The 24261-nt window shown below is 43.0% G+C and overlaps 2 protein-coding genes across 2 annotated transcripts in view; one reads left to right on the top strand and one right to left on the bottom strand.

Moving 5' to 3' along the window:
• Positions 1 to 2500, bottom strand: part of TTC22 (tetratricopeptide repeat domain 22) — a 70181-nt gene extending 67681 nt beyond the window's left edge. The window contains exon 1 of the mRNA XM_053693427.1: positions 1898 to 2500. Coding sequence (XP_053549402.1) covers positions 1898 to 2455 — 558 coding nt within the window. The 5' untranslated portion in view covers positions 2456 to 2500. The remainder of the gene's footprint in view (positions 1 to 1897) is intronic.
• A 262-nt stretch (positions 2501 to 2762) lies between these two features.
• LEXM (lymphocyte expansion molecule) overlaps positions 2763 to 24261 on the top strand; it is a 30678-nt gene continuing 9179 nt past the window's right edge. The window contains exons 1-5 of the mRNA XM_053693431.1: positions 2763 to 2848; positions 11522 to 11609; positions 21621 to 21791; positions 22066 to 22188; positions 24081 to 24218. Coding sequence (XP_053549406.1) covers positions 2838 to 2848; positions 11522 to 11609; positions 21621 to 21791; positions 22066 to 22188; positions 24081 to 24218 — 531 coding nt within the window. The 5' untranslated portion in view covers positions 2763 to 2837. The remainder of the gene's footprint in view (positions 2849 to 11521; positions 11610 to 21620; positions 21792 to 22065; positions 22189 to 24080; positions 24219 to 24261) is intronic.

The raw sequence follows: 24261 nt of genomic DNA, 5'->3' as shown, positions 1-24261 counted from the left end.
ACAAGTTATGTTATAATTAACCCACTGACACCTATATATATATATATATATATATATATACTGTATTTCTCTCCTACCTATTTTGCTCTCTCTCCCCTCTCTTTTGCTCTCTCTCCCCCTCTTTTGCTCTCTCTCCCCCTCTTTTGCTCTCTCTCCCTCTCTTTTGCTCTCTCTCCCTCTCTTTTGCTCTCTCTCCCCCTTCTCTTTTGCTCTCTCTCCCCCCTCTCTTTTGGTCTCTCTCTCTCCCTCTCTTTTGCTCTCTCTCCCTCTCTTTTGCTCTCTTTCCCTCTCTTTTGCTCTCTTTCCCTCTTTCTCCCTCTCGTTTGCCCTTTCTCCCCCCTCTTTTGCTCTCTCTCCCCCCTCTTTTGCTCTCTCTCTCCCTCTCTTCTGCTCTCTCTCTCCCCCCTCTCTTTTGCTCTCTCTCCCCCTCTCTTTTGCTCTCTCGCCCCCTCTCTTTTGCTCTCTCTCCCCTCTCTTTGCTCTCTTTCCCATCTCTTTTGCTCTCTTTCCCCTCTCTTTTGCTCTCTTTCCCCTCTCTTTTGCTCTCCCCCGTCTCTTTCTCTCTCCCCCTCTTTTGCTCTCTTTCTCTCACCTCTCCCTTGTTCTCTTTCTCTCTCCCCCTTTCTTTTGCTCTCTTTTGCTCTGTTTTTCACAGCTAGAGGGTGTTAGTTCATGTCTGCCATATAGATAACATTGTGCTCATGCACGTGGAGTTTTTTAAGGGACACTGAACCCAATTTTTTTCTTTTGTGATTCAGATAGAGCATGCAATTTTAAGCAAATTTCTAATTTACTCCTAATAGCAAATGTTCTTCATTCACTTGGTATCTTTATTTAAAAAGCAAGAATGTAAGTTTAGATGCCGGCCCATTTTTGGTGAACAACCTGGGTTGTTCTTGCTGATTGGTGGATAAATTCATCCACCAATAAACAAGTGCTGTCCAGGGTTCTGGACTTTCTTTTTCAAATATAGATAGCAAGAGAACAAATAAAAATTGATAATAGGAGTAAATTATAAAGTTGCTTAAAATTGCATGCTCTATCTGAATCACAAAAGAAAAAAAAATTGGGTTCAGTGTCCCTTTAAGAGTCAGCACTAATCGCCTGAAATGCAAATCTGTCAACAAATCTGAGATAAGTCTGCAGAAGCTTAGATACAAGGTAATTACAGAGGTAAAAAGTATATTTCTATAACAGTGTTGGTTATTCAAAACTGGGGAATGGTAAATAAAGGGATTATCTATCTTTTTAAACAATTACATTTTTGGTGTTTATTATCCCTTTAAACATTTATGGGGAATTCTACTTTATATTTGATGTCCCATTAAATAAATATGTTTTCCTGAAAGGGAGCTAACACTGGCTACAAAGTAACTGAGGAACAGGTTTACAATAAACATATGGGCCAGATAAACCTTGTTGTCAGCCCCTGGACTAACAAAAGATTTTCCACATTTGTTAAAGGGACACTGTACCCAAAATTTTTCTTTCGTGATTCAGATTGAGCATGAAATTTTAAGCAACTTTCTAATTTACTCCTATTATCACATTTTCTTCATTCTCTTGGTATCTTTATTTGAAATGCAAGAATGTAAGTTTAGATGCCGGCCCATTTTTGGTGAACAACCTGGGTTGTCCTTGCTGATTGGTGGATAAATCCATCCACCAATAAAAAAGTGCTATCCAGAGTACTGAAACCAAAAAAACGCTTAGATGCCTTCTTTTTCAAATAATGATAGCAAGAGAACGAAGAAAAATTGATAATAGGAGTAAATGAGAAAGTTGCTTAAAATTGCATGCTCTTTCTGAATTACAAAAGAAAAAATTTGGGTACAGTGTCCCTTTAATAAGGGTTTCCAGGACAGACAGACTGACAAGTGCATTGACCTTTACTGACCTCATGCTTCCCATATTCCAGAGCTTTCTCATACAGGCTAATGCCAGCCATGAGCTTCTCCATGTTGTCCTCTTCATTCAGGAGTCCCACGTCAAAGGCATGGGCATAACCCTGCTCTGCCAGGCAGCGAGCTGCCCTCAGCCTGACCTCTTTACTGTCCTCTTCCTCCAGTCCCATCAGATGGGACAGTTTATCTGTGCACTGGGAGGCCTGGTCCTCCATATCCAGCCTATCATACACATAAGCCAGATTGGCCCAGGCATTTAGGTTATTGTGGTCATCCTGAGTGATGCTCACAAATATGTCCTTAGCTGTGTCAAACTCATCCAGGTAAAAGGAAAATACACCCTGAAGGTTCCTGACTCCAAACTGCTGAAACCCAGAGTCAAACTCCAACTGAAACTGCAACGTATCTCTCTTCATCTTGATGTCTCTTCTCCTGAACTGAACTGGGGTGCAGGACTCAAAGTTCAGGTTCATTTCCAAATGGAAATGTCCAGGAATATATTCAAATTCATCTATAAGGGTTTCAATGTCTACCCCAGGTTCCTCTTCCATGTCTCCTTTGCTGTTCCTGCTCGGGGTGTGTACCTGCAATTCTTGTTTTTTGAGTTACAAGTGGGTGAGGAGGAGCTGAGGAGGGAGAGGCAAAATCTAATGACACCTCTCAGGTGTTTCAATGTCACCGGACAACCTGTTGCCTTCTGTTCACATGTGATATATACTGTGCTCTTCCTTGTGTGACAATCAGAAGACACCCTCTTGAAACCCCACCCCAGGGCACAAGTGAGTAGTTGTATGAAAAAGGGCAAAGCCCCAGCTCCCTTGTGAATGCAAATCACTGTCAAAAGGAAGATTGTAACAATGATAATTGCTGCCTGTCCCATAATATTGAATAGCACAGTGTTTCTGGAGAGAAAGTGGTGGAGAAAATAAAGAGATGAAGTGTTTGTAAGTGAAACAGCAGGGGGAGGGTGGGTTACATGATGAGGAGAGGTGATGGGACAGTGAGGGCAGCAGGGGGAGGGTGGGTTACATGAGGGGGAGAGATGATGGGGCAGTGAGGGCAGCAGGGGAGGGTGGGTTACATTAGGGGGAGAGATGATGGGACAGTGAGGGCAAAAGTGGAGTGTGGGTTACATGATGAGGAGAGGTGATGGGACAGTGAGGGCAGCAGGGGGAGTGTGGATTACATTAGGGGGCGAGGTGATGGGACAGTAAGGGCAGCAGGGGGAGTGTGGATAACATTAGGGGGAGAGGTGATGGGACAGTGAGTGGGTTACACGAGGGGGAAGGAGATGGGGCAGCAGGGAGAGGATAGGTTACATGAAAAGAGATAATAGGGCAGCAGGGGAGGATAGATTACATGAGGGGGTAGGTGATGGGGCATTAGGCGGAGGGTAGGTTACATGATTGAGTAGGTGATAGGGCTGCATTGTAAGTGTGAATTAAATAAGGGGGAGAGATAATGGGGCAGCAAGAGAAGCAGGGGAGGGTAGGTTACATAAGAGAGGGTAGGGCTGTATTGTATGTGGGAAAATAAGGGGGTAGATGATGGGGCATTAGGGGGAGAGTAGGTTACATTAGTAGGGAAGATGATAGGGCTGCATGGTAAGTGTGGGTTAAATAAGGGGGAGAGATGATGGGGCAGCAAGTGAAGCAGGGGAGGTCACATGAGGGGGTAGGTGATGGAGCAGCAGGGCAGGGTACGGTGGGTTACACGAGGGGGGTGGGGTTATGGGGCAACAGGAGCATGTTGGGTTACATAAGGGGGTAATTGGGGGGAGGAAAGGTTACATGAGGAAGTAGGTGCTGGGGCAGCAGGGGAGGTTTGGTTACATGAGGGGGAGAGGGGATGGGGCATCAGGGGGAGTCGAGTAGGTTACATGATGGGGTAGGTGATGGGGCATCAGGGGGAGACTAGGTTACATGAGGGCAATGGTGATGGGACATTGGGTGAGAGTAGGTTACATGAGGGGGTAGGTGATGGGGCATCAGGGGGAGAGTAGGTTACATGAGGGGGTAGGTGATGGGGGAGAGTAGGTTACATGAAGGGGTATGTGATGGGGCATCAGGAGGAGAGTAGGTTATATGCGGGTAGGTGATGGGGCATAAGGTAGACGGTAGGTTACATGAGTGGTAGGTAAGGCTTCAGGGGAGGGTAGGTTACATGATGGGGTAGGTGATGGACATCAGGGGGGGGGTACGTTACATGAGTGGGATAGAAAACGGCTGCAGGGTAAGGGGATTACATTAAGTGGTGACGTCATACGACAGTGAAGGCAGCAGGCAGGGGGCGGGTATATAAACATGCACCACCTGAGGGGCGGGGTTTAACTGAAATTAACGCGATGAGGGTCTACTTAATTATACATTATTAAATGTGATTGGCCACTCCTTGACAGGCACCGCCCCTCGTTTGGTATCTATTACCTTTGCGACGCGTTGCTATAGTAGCCGCAAGATGGCGGAGAAAAAGTTTAGTGGAGCCCCGTTTGGCTGTCAGAGTTCCAGGTACTGAGTGTGAGCGAGATAGTGAATGGTATGTGAGTGAGAGCGGTACAGATAGTGAAGAGTTTGTGAGTTAGGGGGGTACAAGTAATGATTGGTATGTGAGTGAGAGGGGTATAGGTAGTGAATAGGATGTGAGTGAGAGGGGTACAGATAGTGAATGGTATGTGAGTGAGAAGGGTACAGTTGGTGAATGGTATGTGAGTGAGGAGTGTACACGTAGTGAATGGTAAGTGAGTGAGAGGGGTAAGGTAATGAAGAGTTTGTTAGAGGGGTACAAATGAATGGTATGTGGGTGATAGAGGTACAGGTAGTGAATGGTATGTGGGTGATAGAGGTACAGGTAATGAATGGTATGTGGGTGATAGAGGTACAGGTAGTGAATGGTATGTTGGTGATAGAGGTACAGGTAATGAATGGTATGTGGGTGATAGAGGTACAGGTAGTGAATGGTATGTGGGTGATAGAGGTACAGGTAGTGAATGGTATGTGGGTGATAGAGGTACAGGTAATGAATGGTATGTGGGTGATAGAGGTACAGGTAGTGAATGCTATGTGGGTGATAGAGGTACAGGTAGTGAATGGTATGTGGGTGATAGAGGTACAGGTAGTGAATGGTATGTGGGTGATAGAGGTACAGGTAGTGAATGGTATGTGGGTGAGAGGGGTACAGGTAGTAAATGGTATGTGGGTGAGAGGGGTACAGGTAGTAAATGGTATGTGGGTGAGAGAGGTACAGGTAGTAAATGGTATGTGGGTGAGAGGGGTACAGGTAGTGAATGATATGTGAGTGAGAGGGGTACAGGTAGTGAATGGTATGTGAGTGAGAGAAGTACAGGTAGTGAATGGTATGTGGGTGAGGGGTACAGGTAGTGAATGGTATGTGAGTGAGAGAGGTACAGGTAGTAAATGGTATGTGGGTGAGATAGGTACAGGTAGTGAATGGTATGTGAGTGAGAGAGGTACAGGTAGTGAATGGTATGTGGGTGAGAGAGTTACAGGTAGTGAATGGTATGTGGGTGAGAGAGGTACAGGTAGTAAATGGTATGTGGGTGAGAGAGGTACAGGTAGTGAATGGTATGTGAGTGAGGAGGGTACAAGTAGTGAATGGTAAGTGAGTGAGAGGGGTAAGGTAGTGAAGAGTTTGTTAGAGGGGTACAGGTAATGAATGGTATGTGGGTGATAGAGGCACAGGTAGTGAATGGTATGTGGATGAGAGGGGTACAGGTAGTGAATATGTGAGTGAAAGAGGTGCAGGTAGTGAATGGTATGTGAGTGAAAGAGGTACAGGTAGTGAATGGTATGTGAGTGAGAGAGGTACAGGTAGTGAATGGTATGTGAGTGAGAGAGGTACAGGTAGTGAATAGGATGTGAGTGAGAGGGGTACAGATAGTGAATGGTATGTGAGTGAGAAGGGTACAGTTGGTGAATGGTATGTGAGTGAGGAGGGTACAAGTAGTGAATGGTAAGTGAGTGAGAGGGGTAAGGTAATGAAGAGTTTGTTAGAGGGGTACAAATGAATGGTATGTGGGTGATAGAGGTACAGGTAGTGAATGGTATGTGGGTGATAGACGTACAGGTAGTGAATGGTATGTGGGTGAGAGGGGTACAGGTAGTAAATAGTATGTGGGTGAGAGAGGTACAGGTAGTGAATGGTATGTGGGTGAGAGAGGTACAGGTAGTGAATGGTATGTGGGTGATAGACGTACAGGTAGTAAATAGTATGTGGGTGAGAGAGGTACAGGTAGTAAATGGTATGTGGGTGAGAGAGGTACAGGTAGTGAATGGTATGTGGGTGAGGGGTACAGGTAGTGAATGGTATGTGGGTGAGAGAGGTACAGGTAGTGAATGGTATGTGGGTGAGGGGTACAGGTAGTGAATTGTATGTGAGTGAGAGAGGTACAGGTAGTGAATGGTATGTGGGTGAGGGGTACAGGTACTGAATGGTATGTGAGTGAGTGAGAGAGATACAGGTAGTGAATGGTATGTGAGTGAGAGGAGTACAGGTAGTGAATGGTATGTGGGTGAGGGGTACAGGTAGTGAATGGTATGTGAGTGAGAAGGGTACAGTTGGTGAATGGTATGTGAGTGACGAGGGTACAAGTAGTGAATGGTAAGTGAGTGAGAGGGGTAAGGTAGTGAAGAGTTTGTTAGAGGGGTACAGGTAATGAATGGTATGTGGGTGATAGAGGTACAGGTAGTGAATGGTATGTGGATGAGAGGGGTACAGGTAGTGAATATGTGAGTGAGAGAGGTACAGGTAGTGAATGGTATGTGAGTGAAAGAGGTACAGGTAGTGAATGGTATGTGAGTGAGAGAGGTACAGGCAGTGAATGGTATGTAAGTGAGAGAGATACAGGTAGTAAATGGTATGTGAGTGAGAGGAGTACAGGTAGTGAATGGTATGTGAGTGAAAAGGGTACAGTTGGTGAATGGTATGTGAGTGAGAGAGGTACAGGTATTGAATGGTATGTGAGTGAGAGAGGTACAGGTATTGAATGGTATGTGAGTGAGAGAGGTACAGGTATTGAATGGTATGTGAGTGAGAGAGGTACAGGTAGTGAATGGTATGTGAGTGAGAGAGGTACAGGTAGTGAATGTTATGTGGGTGAGAGAGGTACAGGTATTGAATGGTATGTGAGTGAGAGAGGTACAGGTATTGAATGGTATGTGAGTGAGAGAGGTACAGGTATTGAATGGTATGTAAGTGAGAGAGATACAGGTAGTAAATGGTATGTGAGTGAGAGGAGTACAGGTAGTGAATGGTATGTGAGTGAAAAGGGTACAGTTGGTGAACGGTATGTGAGTGAGGAGGGTACAAGTAGTGAATGGTAAGTGAGTGAGAGGGGTAAGGTAGTGAAGAGTTTGTTAGAGGGGTACAGGTAATGAATGGTATGTGGGTGATAGAGGTACAGGTAGTGAATGGTATGTGGATGAGAGGGGTACAGGTAGTGAATATGTGAGTGAGAGAGGTACATGTAGTGAATGGTATGTGAGTGAGAGAGGTAAAGGTAGTGAATGGTATGTGAGTGAGAGAGGTACAGGTAGTGAATGATATGTGAGTGAGAGAGGTACAGGTATTGAATAGTATGTGAGTGAGAGAGGTACAGGTATTGAATGGTATGTGAGTGAGAGAGGTACAGGTAGTGAATGGTATGTGGGTGAGAGGGGTACAGGTAGTGAATGGTATGTGAGTGAGAGAGGTACATGTAGTGAATGGTATGTGAGTGAGAGAGGTAAAGGTAGTGAATGGTATGTGAGTGAGAGAGGTACAGGTAGTGAATGATATGTGAGTGAGAGGTACAGGTATTGAATGGTATGTGAGTGAGAGAGGTACAGGTAGTGAATGGTATGTGGGTGAGAGGGGTACAGGTAGTGAATGGTATGTGAGTGAGAGAGGTACAGGTAGTGAATGGTATGTGAGTGAGAGAGGTACAGGTAGTGAATGGTATGTGGGTGAGAGGGGTAAAGGTAGTGAATGGTATGTGGGTGAGAGGGGTAAAGGTAGTGAATGGTATGTGAGTGAGAGAGGTAAAGGTAGTGAATGGTATGTGAGTGAGAGAGGTACAGGTAGTGAATGATATGTGAGTGAGAGAGGTACAGGTATTGAATGGTATGTGAGTGAGAGAGGTACAGGTATTGAATGGTATGTGAGTGAGAGAGGTACAGGTAGTGAATGCTATGTGGGTGAGAGGGGTACAGGTAGTGAATGGTATGTGAGTGAGAGAGGTACAGGTAGTGAATGGTATGTGGGTGAGAGGGGTACAGGTAGTAAATGGTATGTGGGTGAGAGGGGTACAGGTAGTGAATATGTGAGTGAGAAGGGTCCAGGTAGTGAATGGTATGTGGGTGAGAGGGGTACAGGTAGTGAATATGTGAGTGAGAGAGGTACAGGTAGTGAATGGTATGTGAGTGAAAGAGGTACAGGTAGTGAATGGTATGTGAGTGAGAGAGGTACAGGTAGTGAATTTTATGTGAATGAGAGAGGTACAGGTAGTGAATGGTATGTGAGTGAGAGAGGTACAGGTAGTGAATGGTATGTGGGTGAGAGGGGTACAGGTAGTGAATGGTATGTGAGTGAGAGAGGTAAAGGTAGTGAATGGTATGTGAGTGAGAGAGGTACAGGTAGTGAATGATATGTGAGTGAGAGAGGTACAGGTATTGAATGGTATGTGAGTGAGAGAGGTACAGGTAGTGAATGGTATGTGGGTGAGAGGGGTACAGGTAGTGAATGGTATGTGAGTGAGAGAGGAACAGGTAGTGAATGGTATGTGGGTGAGAGGGGTACAGGTAGTGAATGGTATGTGGGTGAGAGGGGTACAGGTAGTGAATGGTATGTGAGTGAGAAGGGTTCAGGTAATGAATGGTATGTGGGTGAGAGGGGTACAGGTAGTGAATATGTGAGTGAGAGAGGTACAGGTAGTGAATGGTATGTGAGTGAAAGAGGTACAGGTAGTGAATGGTATGTGAGTGAGAGAGGTACAGGTAGTGAATGTTATGTGAGTGAGAGAGGTACAGGTATTGAGTGGTATGTGAGTGAGAGAGGTACAGGTAGTGAATAGGATGTGAGTGAGAGGGGTACAGATAGTGAATGGTATGTGAGTGAGAAGGGTACAGTTGGTGAATGGTATGTGAGTGAGGAGGGTACAAGTAGTGAATGGTAAGTGAGTGAGAGGGGTAAGGTAATGAAGAGTTTGTTAGAGGGGTACAAATGAATGGTATGTGGGTGATAGAGGTACAGGTAGTGAATGGTATGTGGGTGATAGAGGTACAGGTAATGAATGGCATGTGGGTGATAGAGGTACAGGTAGTGAATGGTATGTGGGTGATAGAGGTACAGGTAATGAATGGTATGTGGGTGATAGAGGTACAGGTAGTGAATGGTATGTGGGTGATAGAGGTACAGGTAGTGAATGGTATGTGGGTGAGAGGGGTACAGGTAGTAAATGGTATGTGGGTGAGAGAGGTACAGGTAGTGAATGGTATGTGGGTGAGAGAGGTACAGGTAGTGAATGATATGTGAGTGAGAGGGGTACAGGTAGTGAATGGTATGTGAGTGAGAGAGGTACAGGTAGTGAATGGTATGTGGGTGAGGGGTACAGGTAGTGAATGGTATGTGAGTGAGAGAGGTACAGGTAGTAAATGGTATGTGGGTGAGAGAGGTACAGGTAGTGAATGGTATGTGGGTGAGGGGTACAGGTAGTTAATGGTATGTGGGTGAGAGAGGTACAGGTAGTGAATGGTATGTGGGTGAGGGGTACAGGTAGTGAATGGTATGTGAGTGAGAGAGGTACAGGTAGTGAATGGTATGTGGATGAGAGGGGTACAGGTAGTGAATATGTGAGTGAGAGAGGTACAGGTAGTGAATGGTATGTGAGTGAAAGAGGTACAGGTAGTGAATGGAATGTGAGTGAGAGAGGTACAGGTATTGAATGGTATGTGAGTGAGAGAGGTACAGGTATTGAATGGTATGTGAGTGAGAGAGGTACAGGTAGTGAATGGTATGTGAGTGAGAGAGGTACAGGTAGTGAATGGTATGTGGGTGAGAGGGGTACAGGTAGTGAATGGTATGTGAGTGAGAGAGATACAGGTAGTGAATGGTATGTGAGTGAGAGGAGTACAGGTAGTGAATGGTATGTGGGTGAGGGTACAGGTAGTGAATGGTATGTGAGTGATAAGGGTACAGTTGGTGAATGGTATGTGAGTGAGGAGGGTACAAGTAGTGAATGGTAAGTGAGTGAGAAGGGTAAGGTAGTGAAGAGTTTGTTAGAGGGGTACAGGTAATGAATGGTATGTGGGTGATAGAGGTACAGGTAGTGAATGGTATGTGGATGAGAGGGGTACAGGTAGTGAATATGTGAGGGAGAGAGGTACATGTAGTGAATGGTATGTGAGTGAGAGAGGTACAGGTAGTGAATGGTATGTGAATGAGAGAGGTACAGGTAGTGAATGGTATGTGAATGAGAGAGGTACAGGTAGTGAATGATATGTGAGTGAGAGAGGTACAGGTATTGAATGGTATGTGAGTGAGAGAGGTACAGGTAGTGAATGGTATGTGAGTGAGAGAGGTACAGGTAGTGAATGGTATGTGAGTGAGAAAGGTACAGGTAGTGAATGGTATGTGAGTGAGAGAGGTACAGGTAGTGAATGGAATGTGGGTGAGAGGGGTACAGGTAGTGAATGGTATGTGGGTGAGAGGGGTACAGGTAGTAAATGGTATGTGGGTGAGAGGGGTACAGGTAGTGAATGGTTGTGAGTGAGAGGGGTTCAGGTAGTGAATGGTATGTGGGTGAGATGGGTACAGGTAGTGAATGGTATGTGAGTGAGAGGGGTACAGGTAGTGAATGGTATGTGAGTGAGAGAGGTACAGGTACTGAATGGTATGTGGGTGAGAGGGGTACACGTACTGAATGGTATGTGTGTGAGGGTTACAGGCAGTGAATGGTATGTTGGTGAGGGGTACAGGTAGTGAATGGTATGTGGGTGAGGGGTACAGGTAGTGAATAATATGTGAGTGAGAGGGGTACAGGTAGTGAATGGTATGTGGGTGAGAGGAGTACAGGTACTGAATGGTATGTGAGTGAGAGGGGTACAGGTTGCAGCTATTATTCCTGGGCAGAATTGAATGTGCATAATGCTTCCAGCAACTTGTGAAGTGTTTAGGGACTGCTAGTTAGCACTTGGGAGAAAGAGGACTGACAAGCTTTTTATGGTTGTAGATAATGAATGTGATTTTGTTTCTGTCGCATCTGCACCTTTATAGCTCTTTACACAGTTTTGTAAGATGTAACTAGTGCTCTATGTGGACGACGGAACAACACTCTTAGTCACAGCACCACCAGGCAGTACTTCATAAGTGAGCAATGCTGCCTATAGCTAGCACAAAAATTTAATGTATATAACGTTTCTCTTCATTGTGTTCCATACAACTACAGATGTTTTATTTACAACTGACAGCAACTGCTTTGTATTATTTAATATCACATGGTTAGGTACAGACATCTAATGAATCTATAGGTGCAGCTGTTCGCATTATGTGACTTCAGTACCACACAGGTAGCTGTCTATGAGCCACAGTTAAATGACCTGATTTGTTGAATTCCTTTTTATCAGATTTGATGTGTCTGCTGTACATCCTGCCTTTAAGAAGCCTGGCACATACACAGAAGCTCCTTACTGCAGGACTGAAACTTCAGAGCTAGTGAGTAGGGGACAAAACTGCATCTGTTTAATGCAAATAATTATTTTCTGTCTGGAAACAAGGGGCACACACGAACTAGCACTGCCTAGCTGCGAAAAACTGCCAAAATGCACTTAGCTATGAGACAGCCTTCAAGGGCTTAGAAATGAGCATATGAGCCCACCTAGGTTTAGCTTTTAACAAAGAATACCAAGAGAACAAAGCAAATTTGATAATAAAACTAAAAGTAATTTAAAATTACATGCGCTGTCTGAATTGTGATTGGTTAATTTTAACTAGGCTGTCCCTTTAAGTAAATTAATAGGTATTTGTGTAGTGATGTTATAGGGGCACAAAGTTTGTGCCCTATTGCAGAGTCCCCTTACCAAGGTGCTTAGTCATATTATAGGGACATAAAACCCCTTTCTTTCATGATTCAGATAGAAAATACAAATTTAAACGACTTCCCAATTTACTTGTATTATCGTTTTTCCTTTGTTTTCTTGTTATCCTTTCTTGAAAAGCAGAGAGGTAAGCTTGGGAGTGTGCACATGTCTGCAGAACTATATGGCAGCAGTTTTGTAACAATGTTCTACATTAGCAAGAGCACTAGATGGCAGCACTATTTCCTGTCATGTAATGCTTCATGCATGTGCACATTACCTATGTAGATAGCTCTTCAACAAAGAATAACATGAGAACAAAGTAAATTTGATAATAGAAGTAAATCTGATTTTTTTATAGCCCCTTATTATGTCCTTAAGGACCAGCGACGTACCCTGTACGTTGCTGCAGTCCTGGGCTTCTCTCTGCCGCGATCTCGCTCAAAAGAGCGCTATTGTGCTATTTCTGCATGCCTCACGAGTGGGGCACTGCAGAAATAGAGTTGCAGAGTTGTTGATGCAGAGAGGGCCACTCTGTGGCCCTCTCTGCATGGGCCAGTGATGGTGCCGTCCGTTGGTGGGTGGAAGCAGTAGCAGGGTCATCTCTGCAAGGATTAGTTGATTGCAGATGATTCATCTGTCAATCCGTTATGAAAATTACTACTGTAGCTTCAGCTATTAGCCATGTAGCGTTTATAGGGAAATATCTCTGAAGATAAGTATCTACTAACGATTTCATGAATGAAACTCATTCATTTTTTCAGTACTATCGTTTCACTTTTGCTTATTGTAACGGTTGCCTCCAGGCTGGCTGGAAGTTGGACCGTAGAAAAGGATGCTCCTAGCGCTCCCCAAAGGAGCAGCAGCACCGTAGACACTCTAACTACTGCGTAGCCACCATACGTAATGCAGACTCTACGAACCACCGCTGCTGGGCTGGTATCTCGCCGTCTGCTCTGCACCCTGGACCTACGACCAGGCTCCAGTAGGTGAACCTCTTCCTTCTGTAGCAATCCCTGTAGCTAAGGGAGTATGAAAAACATAGCAATCCCTGTAGTGATACAGCTGTCCCCTACAAACATGAGTCAAAGCTGCAAGTTAGAGGGTCAGAATAGGTCTGATGTGCTGGAACACACAGCCTGCTTTTTATTGAGGTTACATGCAAACAGGACACTCTCAGGGGGAGGCATGAAATCCCCCATCACACATTTGATATTAGATAGAGAGACACTCCCTTTGACAGGCCACAACATTACTTCAGCAGATAACAAGTTACACACAATAAAACAATGCAGTCCACCTTATCACTAGCAGTCTGATTAGACAATGGTAAGGTTTATCACTAAACCTAATTAGAGCTGATCCCAGCAAACTTGCATTTAGAAAGCTTCTTGAAGCTCAACAAAATTAACTCTTAATGGCACACAATGAAAACCAATGCCTCTGTAACAGTGCTCCCCCTCTGTGGAACACTCTGCCTGTGTGGCACCTGGCTCAGCAAGTCCCATTCACTGAACCAAGTGGGAGAAAGCCAGGGACAAGCTATTTTACAGGTCTGGGGACATAGTCTTAAAGGGGCATTGTTCACCAAAGTCACAATATGTCCCCAGACGGTTCTTAAAGGGCCATACACACCCAATAAAAGTTAATATGTTCTCAGGGGCACAATCTTCCAGGGGCCATAGTCATGAGGAAGGAGGCTGGCAAATAGGCTTCTCCACGATCCATGGAAGCAGGGCAATTTTTCATTTAAAGGGCCAGTTACAAATAGCAGTTTGTAACACTTATATAGCTAACTTGACATTCACTTTAAGAAAGCAGTCGGTTATCATCTAAAAATAACGGCATCATTCCTTACTGTTGGGAAATACTGAACTTGGTCACCAGGAGGAGGCAAAGACACCCCAGCCAAAGGCTTAAATATAACTACCACTTCCCCCCAGCCATTCTTTGCCTTTCGTCACAGGGGTTGCTGGAGCAGCTACCTACTGGTGCGACTCCTTATCGGATTTAATCGAGGTGAAGCGTCCCCTCAACGTTATCCGGGAAAGAATTAAGGCCTTGAGAATTGATAATTCTTTTATCTGTGATGCAAACATGCAGATTATTCCCGAAATGCTAAGGCTTCTGGCTTTTCGGTTCAGGCCCGTCGTGCACTCTGGCTGAAGTCCTGGTCTGCGGATATGACTTCTAAGTCCAGACCTCTTTCTCTCCCCTTTAAGGGAAATACTTTATTTGGTCCAGGCCTGGACTCCATTATCTCCACAGTTACAGGGGGCAAGGGTGCCTTCCTACCGCAAGATAAAAAGAACAAGTCTAAGGGACAAGTTTCTAATTTTCGTACCTTTCGTTCTGATAAATGCCAACGACAGCAGTCCTCTGCTAAGCCCGAGCAAATCAAGAGTACTTGGAAGCCGGCTCAGTCCTGGAATAAGTCCAAGCAGAGTAAGAAGCCCGTTGAGACTAAATCGACATGAAGGGGCGGCCCCCGATCTGGCTCTGGATAGTGTAGGGGGCAGACTGTTGCTCTTTTCAGACACTTGGTTCAGGGACGTGCAGGATCCATGAGTCCTGGAGGTCATAGCTCAGGGATACAAGATAGGTTTCAAGTCTCATCCACCCAAGGACAGATTCTCCTCTCAATCCTGTCTTCCAGACCAGAAAAGAGGGAATCCTTTCTGGGGTGCATGCGGGATCTGTCCTCCTTAGGAGTCATTGTCCCGGTGCCTATCTCGAAAGAGGTTTGGGATACTATTCAAACCTTTTCGTGGTCCCAAAGAAGGAGAGAACTTTCTGCCCAATTCTGGACCTAAAGTGCTTAAACATATTTCTAAATGTCCCCTCGTTCAAGATGGAGAAGATGAGGTCCATACTTCCCATAGTTCAGGAAGGACAGTTTATGACCACTATAGATCTGAAGGATGCTTACCTTCACGTTCCAATCCACAAGGACCACTTCCAGTTCCTAAGGTTTGCGTTCCTGGACCAGCACTTCCAGTTCATTGCACTTCCGTTTGGTCTAGCTACTGCTCCAATGATTTTTACGAAGGGTCTAGGGGCTCTTCTAGCCATTGCCAGAACCCGGGTTATAGCAGTAGCTCCCTACTTGGACGATATTCTGGTACAAGCACCATATTTTCATCTGGCAGAGGACCATTTGGAATCTCTTCTCTCTCTTCTTCGATCTCATGGATGGAAGATAAACCTAGAAAAGGGTGGAATTCCTTGGTACTATAATAGACTCCATATCCATGAAGATATTTCTAACAGACCAGAGACTTTGCAAGCTAGCTTCGGTATGTCTTGCCCTCCGGACCTCCTTAAGGCCCTCTGTGGCTCAGTGTATGGAGGTGATTGGTTTCATGGTGTCCAGCATGGACATAATTCCCTTTGCCAGGTTCCGTCTCAGACCGTTGCAACTGTGCATGCTAAGGCAGTGGAACAGCGATCATTCGGATCTGTCTTAACAGATTTCTCTGGACAACCAATCGAGAGAATCGCTCTCTTGGTGGCTCTGTCCAGATCACCTGTCCTGAGGGACATCCTTCTTAAGACCATCCTTGGAAATTGTGACTACAGACGCAAGTCTATCAGGATGGGGAGCTGTTTGGGGTGCCAAGAAGGCACAGTGCCTGTGGACTCAGGAGGAATGCTCCCTCCCAATCAACATTCTAGAACTTTGGGCAATCTTCAATGCTCTGAAGGCTTGGCCCCTTCTGGGTTCATCCCAGTTTATCAGATTCCAATCAGACAATATAACCTTGGTGGCTTACATAAACCATCAGGATGGAACGAGAGGCTCCCTAGCAATGAGTGAAATATCTCAGATTCTGGAGTTGGCGGAAGCCCACAGCTGTTCGCTGTTAGCAATCCACATTCCGGGTGTGGACAACTGGGAAGCGGATTTTCTCAGCAGACAATCCTTTCATCTGGGGGAATGGTCTCTTCATCCCAAAGTGTTTGCAGAGATATACAACAGGTAGGGGACGCCGGAGGTAGATCTCATGGCGTCCCGTCTCAATACCAAGCTACCCAGATATAGGTCGAGGTCCAGGGATCCTCCGGCGGAGCTAATAAATGCAGTGCCTTGGAAGTTCAGTCTAATTTACCTTTTCTCGATGTTACCACTCCTTCCTCGTGTAGTAGCAAGCATCAAGCAGGAGCAGGCATCAGTGATACTGATTGCTCCATCGTGGCCACGTAGGATGTGGTTCGCAGATCTGGTGGGGATGTCATCATCTCCTCCGCTGAGGTTACCTTGTTGCATGGATCTGCTGGAACAAGGTCCTTTTTGTTCATCAAAATCTAGATTCTAGAGGCTGACTGCGTGGAGATTGAACGATTAGTCCTAGCCAAGAGAGGTTTTTCTGAGAGAGTTATTGATACTCTCATTCAAGCTTGTAAACCGGTTACTTGTCGCATCTATCATAAGGTGTGGAGAACCTACTTACTCTGGTGTGAAGAGTGTGGATTTTCCTGGCATAAAGTTAAGGTTGCCAGGATCCTATCGTTTCTCCAGGATGGACTGGAGAAGGGAACAGATTTCAGCCCTGTCTGTTTTACTGCACAAGAGGCTAGCGGAGCTTCCATATGTACAGTGTGTTTAGATCTAATGCTCTTTCTTGGAGTCTAAATCTTGTTATTAAGGTTTTGCAACGGGCTGCGTTTGAGCCTATGCATGAAGTGGACATTTAAATTGTTGTCCTGGTAGGTTCTTTTTCTACTGGCTATTGCTTCTGCGCGCAGAGTATCTGAGATTGATGCCTTGCAATGTGAGCCTCTTTATTTGGTGTTCCATTCAGATAAGGCTGTCCTACGTACTAAGTTAGGTTTTCTTCCTAAGGTTGTGTCAGACCGCAACATCAATCAAGAAATTGTGGTTCCTTCCTTTTGTCCCAATCCTTCTTCTTCGAAGGAACTTTTGCTTCATAATTTGGACGTGGTTCGCACCTTGAAGTTCTATCTTCAGGCTACTAAGGATTTTAGACAAACTTCTGCCTTGTTTGTTGTCTATTCTGGGAAGCTTAAGGGTCAGAAGGTCTCTTCGACATCCTTATCTTTTTGGTTAAGGAGAGTTATCCGCTTAGCTTATCAGACAGCGGGACATAAACCTCCTCAAAGGATTATGTCTCATTCTACTAGAGCAGTGGCTTCCTCTTGGGCCTTTAAAAACGAGGCCTCTATGGATCATATTTGTAAGGCGGCTACCTGGTCCTCCTTACATACTTTTTCTAAATTTTACAAGTTTGATGTTTTTGCTTCAGCTGAAGCAGCTTTCGGGAGAAGGGTTTTGCAGGCTATGGTGCCGTCAGACTTGGGTATAGTTTTCCCAACAGTAAAGAATGATGCCGTGGACTCTCCTTATATTAAGAAGGAAAACATAAATAATGCTTACCAGATAATTTAATTTCCTTCTGTATAAGTAGAGTCCATGGCCCCCGCCCGTGTTCTCCGATGGGCGGCCCTCTAAATTATGTTTTTTTTCTCGCACCATTTATGCCCTGATATTTCTCTTACTGTTCCTTGTTCCCTCTGCAGAATGACTGGGGGATGGGGAAAGTGGGAGAGGTATTTAAGCCTTGGCTTTGGTGTATTTGCCTCCTCCTGGTGGCCAGGTTCAGTATTTCCAGTAAGGAATGATGCGGTGGGCTCTCCTTATACAGAAAATTTTTTAATTATCTGTTAAGCATAATATATGGGGTTTTTTAACAGGAGTGTCCAACAGTGGTAACCATAGGAGGATGCTCCGGTGTCACCACATTCATTATTCTAGAACCCCCAAACCTCAAAGGGGCCAGCTGCCCTGAATTTGCAAGCTAGTGCATTTTTACATACACAGTCCCCTACTTAGAGGTAAAGGAGGGGAAAGGATTTAAAAAACAAAACAAAAAAACATAGTAGGTAGTAAATGTCAAGGTCCACAACTGTACCTCCAAGTACTCTGAATTGTATCTGCTTGGCTTCATGACGTAATTCACAAAATATGTAGGAACTGGAACTTCACTCCTATTAGGATTTCTGATTGTAGTTGACCAGGGTGGCTTTATAAAATGTCCTGTTGAGTATTTGGCAACATATAGGGAATAAGGCTGCCTTAAATATTATAAATGGGCCAGAGTCACTTGTACATATCTATGTTGCCTTAATGGTGATATAATACAGTGCCATTGTTGGTTTTAGATTGTAGTGAAAGGAGAGTTGGGCATCATTTCATTCTCAGACCCAGGCATAGCAGCATCAACACAATGGCTACCATTTATGAAGGTGTCAACCTGTTCACTTCTCTATTGGCGCATCTGTCCGTTTTAGCTCATTAGACATGAAAGTTAGACCGGCAACTATATTGAAAAACCATATTGCGTCATATTTGGTGCGAAGATCAGCTAACGAATGCTAACTTTGGAATTTGAATATTTTAATTTAAGAATCTGAGAATGAATGAGTAGCGTACATTGATGCTCAGTGACATGTAAGGTGTTATAAACGTCACAGTTGCAGCAACTTTAATGCATGTAAAGTTATAATAAAATTTCCATACAACTTTATTTATATTTGTGATTCATTTGTTAGTGGCAGCTAAATTGTCACAGTAGTTAAGATGGCTTTTGGAAGTGATGTAACCAAGTATGGGAAAACAAAATGTGGACGAAACGTCCAAGAATTTTGTCCACAAGTATTTTGTATTGGTAGTGAGAGAATTGAAGACTTTGACTATGAAAAATAAAATATGTAGCAGCCTCACCATCCTTCTAAGATTTATCAACAACAACGTATGTTCTGTCACAACACTGTTCTGTTGGTGCCTTTTATACTGTTTGTGATTTGTCTCCAACACCTATTAATTCTCATTGTATACGCCTCCTAAAAGCTGCCAAAAATCAATTGCGGAAATTGACGCGAATGTAGTCACAAACCTATTGATTTATTAATAACTTTGAAAAGTGGCATGATAAATGACAGACAATGGTCAATTTGCACAAGAATTGGCTGCAAATATTTTATGTGAATAGTGTTTGAAGGTATGTTCGTTGGCGTAAACAATCCATTAATTTTAACAGAGTTTGTACGTTGATAAATTCTATAAGCGGACTTTGAAGCTAAAATACATGCGCTTTACACGTTGATGCCTTGATAAATGGGGCCCAATATCTTGAGCCAGACCTGATTTTGACTACTTTGCTCCTTGAGGTTCTTTATAGTTTCTCCTATGTAATGTAGTATACAAGGGCAGTTGGGCACTCACACTATTGTAATTAATGTAAGCATTCAAAATAACTTCTAAAAAATAATCCTCTATCTACTGTAACGAAATTATCTCAGGACAATGCAATAGCGTTCTGTAGGATAACATAATGTGGGGTTGTCCTTGTTTACCATTGTTCCTGCCTCCCCTAATTATTTTGCTGTTTTATAAAACTGCTCAGCCATGCCCAAGAACCGCACTGTTTTTTTTTTTTAGATTTTGTTTGTGTTGTAGTGTTGTTTGAATTTGTTGTAAATCATAACCAGTGTGCATCTATTTAGTTTTGCCTCTTAACCCCTTCACCACTGGGATTTTCAGAGAAGAACTTGCCCAAAATACCTGAGAATTTTAAGTATGTTTTCTATAACTCCATTTAAACAGAAATAAAGCCTTTGTGTTTTTTTTATCTACCTGTCAAATATATATATATATATATATATATATATATATTCAAGCAATTTCCAGCTCAGCCCACCAAGAGGCAACCGCCTGGGTGCAAATATAAGCAATATAAGTAACACAGTCAAATGCACTCTCAGGTCTTTTCAATTGATTCTTTAATGGAACGTTTTCGGGGTTCACAACCCCTTCATCATGCTGATGAAGGGGTTGTGAACCCCGAAAACGTTCCATTAAAGAATCAATTGAAAAGACCTGAGAGTGCATTTGACTGTGTTACTTATATATATATATATATATATATATATAATTTTTTTAACCCCTTAGTGACCACAGTACTTTTCAATTGTCTTACCGTTAAGGACTAGAGCTATTTTTAAATTTCTGCTGTGTTTGTGTTTAGCTGTAATTTTCCTCTTTTACTGTACCCACACATATTATATACTGTTTTTCTCGCCATTAAATGGAATTTCTAAAGATACCATTATTTTCATCATTTCTTATAATATATTACAAAAAATATATATAAAATATGATGAAAAAATTTATAAAAAAACACACTTTTTCTAACTTTGACCCCCAAAATCTGTTACACATCTACAGCCACAAAAAAACACCCATGCTAAATAGTTTCCAAATTTTGTCCTGAGTTTTTAGAAGTACCCAATGTTTACATGTGCTTTGTTTTTTTTGTGCAAGTTATAGGGCAATAAGTACAAGCAGCACTTTGCTATTTCCAAACCATTTTATTTTTCAAAATTAGCCATAGTTACATTGTAACACTGATATCTGTCAGGAATCCCTGAATAACCCTTCACATGTATATATTTGTTTTAGTAGACAACCCAAATTATTGATCTAGGCCCATTTTGGTATATTTCATGCCACTATTTCACCGCCAAATGCGATCAAATAAAAAATCATTCACTTTTTCTTTAACTTTTTCACAAACTTTAGATTTCTCACTGAAATTATTTACAAACAGCTTGTGCAATTATGGCACAAATGGTTGTAAATGCTTCTCTGGGATCCGCTTTGTTCAGAAATAGCAGACATATTTAGCTTTGGCATTACTTTTTGGTAATTAAAAGGCTGCTAACTGCCAATGCGCACAACACTTTATATTATATTTTGTATTATGCCCAGCAGTGAAGGGGTTCATTAGGTAGCTTGTATGGTTAATTTTAACTTTAGTGTAGAGATCAGCCTCCCACCTGACACATCCCACCCCTGATCACTCCCTGACCCCCCTCAAACAGCTCTCTTCCGTCCCCCACCTCACAATTGTCACCGCCATCTTAAGTAGAAAGTCTGCCAGTACTAAAATAAGTTTTTTTGTTTTATATATATATATATATATATTATATATATATATAATATAATATAATATAATCCAGTGTTGGATCCCCCCAAACAGCTTTCTAACCCTCCCCCCTCTACCTATTTGCCGCCATCTTGGGTACTGGCAGCTGGCTGCCAGTATCTATAAAAAGTGATTTATTTATTTTTAGAATTTTTTTCATTTTCTGTAGTCCCCCCTCCCCTGATCAACACGGACCCCCTACACCACTTTTTTCTGTAACGTAGCTCCCCTTCCCTCAGTCTCCCTTTATTTTTTATTTTCCGCAGTGTAGGGGTCTCCCACTCCCTTCTCCCTCCGCTGCTGGACCACCCACCTGCCTCCCGGATTCCCTCCTGCCGGCACAAGCAGATCATTGTTACAGATGGTGACACACACAGTGTCACCGTCTGTAACAATCTGGCATCTGCCTTCATGTGGAACTGGAGCGCTGATCTCGCTCCGGTTCCATATGCAGGCAGATGCCATGAGCTCAGGAACTCCAGCTCTTGGCTGTAACTTAACAGCCGAGACCGCTGGAGCTTCCTGCAGCTCCGATATGTATGTATACGTTGTGTGGTACGATAAGCAAAGTACCTAACAACCTATATATACATTGCATTTGGCTAAGGGATTAAAACAAAAAACATGCATTGCTTTTTTTCCAGAAACGTCGACTTGGACCGGGAATGTACAATGATGATCTTGGGGATTTCAGCCCAGCTGCTATCCAGAAAAAAGTGTCAGGGCCAGGGTGGAAAAGAGCGGAAGAAACCGCAAGACTAAAAGAAATGCCTCACCTTCTCTATAAAGAGACATGGGATCGAATTAAATTATTGGTGAGAGATGTCAAATTCTGACTAGATGTAGGTGGTATTGAATTTCATTTGGACGTATAACAAATAAACATTCAATAGAATTACTAAGGTAATACCATTCAACAACTATTTTATAGTATGTAGAGGGCAACTATAGGCTAGTAAGTCTGACATTACGACCTTTACAATGGGAAGACCAATGTAGCTACAACAAGTGGAGTAGCAGCATCAGATTCTAAAGCATACTAATTGACCATCATCTCTTTCCACATTCTGTGTTTCTGTCTCATTTCAGAATCAAAATATGGGTCCAGGTCGTTACAACATCAAGTCATTTGTAGAGCTGATGGCACAGAAGCCGTCTAGCATACACGGTGTGTGTAGCACCAGGAACGCTCGCTTCAAGACTGATCAGAAGGTAACATCCAGATGTTTGGGGCCATTAAGTATTTAAAACAGTTTTTTTTTTTGCCATTGATTGTTGATGTTGTATTGATTGTACATTCTGTCAGACCTATCTTAATATATTAATTTATCTGAACCGTGTAACCAGTTGTAAAGTATAATCATTTAATAATATGGTCACTATTTATTTTGCCTACTTGTATTGTAATTTACCTCTGCAAATTGTGCCTTTTTTCACTCCTCTAGAAAGAGAGGGAGTAATGCATCCTGTATGTAGTTTCTGTGACGTAGCTACATGCTACACTGCAATTGCTTAGATTAGTGTAGCACATTCATATCAAACCCTATTTGGCCACAACAAAGGATATCTTTTACTTAGATAACTAAGTAAAAAAAAAAACTTGACAGAAGAACGTGGTGTATAGCTAAATTATATTATAGATAAAAGTAAATTGTGCTCCCGGATTGAAGGCGGTTAGACGTTAGGTGTTTCAAATTAATCTATGCTAACGACTAATTTACTTTTAATCTGTAAACTACAAACCACTGCTAAGTATGATATTGAATCACCTATGTGACTAATGTAACTCACAGAAAGCCAGTTAGCACCATATCACCTCTGCACCAGATTATTCTAACTAGGCTGAGACAATGCGTTTTTAATATGGTTTGCATTGTGTGCATGAATTGTAATGACTATCACCTCATTTTCTTTTAATAAGTTCAAATAAAAGCTATGTTTCACTTTTAGTTATAATATAATTTAGCTATACTATTTAACAATTTGAGTGCTAAGCACTTTTCCACCTGGGTGCTAAGCTGTTTTACGTTTTTTTTTTTGTTTGGTTTTTTTTTTAATATATTTTTTTAAACTTCTTTTTTTCTTTTTCAGATCCCCACGACTTACACTGTTGGAAAGTTTAGTCTTGGAGGTCTGTAGCTGCTTAGATGCCTGAGATACAGGCTTCTAAGCAGCATGCCCCCTGCTCCTATACTTAACATTGTGAATGTTAAATAAAGTTGTGCAGTAACGTCATCACGTCATTGTGCGTGATGTCACCATGCATAACGTGAAGCCCCATCGATGCCTGCCACTATGCAGGCCCGATCGCCGGGGTAGGAGCGGGTGGGAGCCCCCAGATCTCCCTCAAGGTGGGAGAGTGCTAGCGACGGCTCTGAGCCATCGTCGGCACCAGAGTGGGAAACTCTGTCATGGCTCAGAGCCGTTGTTAGCACTCAAGGGGTTAAAATGTAAAGGTGTACACAACTCTCTTTTGTCAAGCTCTTTTTGACTAGTTATCTAAGTAAAACTTTCTAGTTAGCTACACCTCTCCACATTTGTGCAGGATTATACTATAGCTAATAACTATTAACCTTCCTTTTCTGTGTATTCCAAAGGTGATCTTTTGATAATAAAAAAAATTAAAAAAAAGATGGATGTGAAGCAGTTTACTGTATGACAATAAGAATGCCCATTGCTCATGTTTCTAAAAGGGACAGTAAAGACAGAATTAAACTTGCATGATTCAGACAGTGCATGTAAGTTGAATCATTCTATTGCAACAGTATATAAGATTGCTTTTATATAGTGCTAAAGACACGTGCGCTCCTCAGCCTACCTAGGTTTTGTCTTTAACCTCTTAAGGACATATGACGGAATTTATCCGTCATAAAACAATTGAGCAAACTGAAAGCTGTGTCCTTAAAGGGTTAAATATAGGATAGCAAAAATACAAATTAAACTGATAATAGAATCCTCATATAGTGTGGGCCTGGTTTACAGATGTATAATTTGATTTCCCTATGTGTAGCTTATTTTATATTGATACTGAATGACTTGTGTCACTGTATGGAACTACAAGATGTGATTTTCTTTTTCTGTGCATTGTAATGTTTTCCGTTTAGGACTGCAATCCTGGCCCTGGGAGTTATGGTAAGGGTGGGAACCCGTATTCGCAGATAGAGGAGAAAGCCGCCCATCCCACCAGCGCTAGGGGAATCATGGATAGCGGGACCATTAAACATCCTGCACCACAAAGCACAGTGAGTAAATACTGTCTGGCACAACTTGGTGCTGGTTGCCATG

The sequence above is a fragment of the Bombina bombina genome, chromosome 10 (genome assembly GCF_027579735.1).
Source record: "Bombina bombina isolate aBomBom1 chromosome 10, aBomBom1.pri, whole genome shotgun sequence".
Classification (NCBI taxonomy): domain Eukaryota; kingdom Metazoa; phylum Chordata; class Amphibia; order Anura; family Bombinatoridae; genus Bombina; species Bombina bombina.
This window is presented reverse-complemented; position numbering and strand designations above follow the sequence as displayed.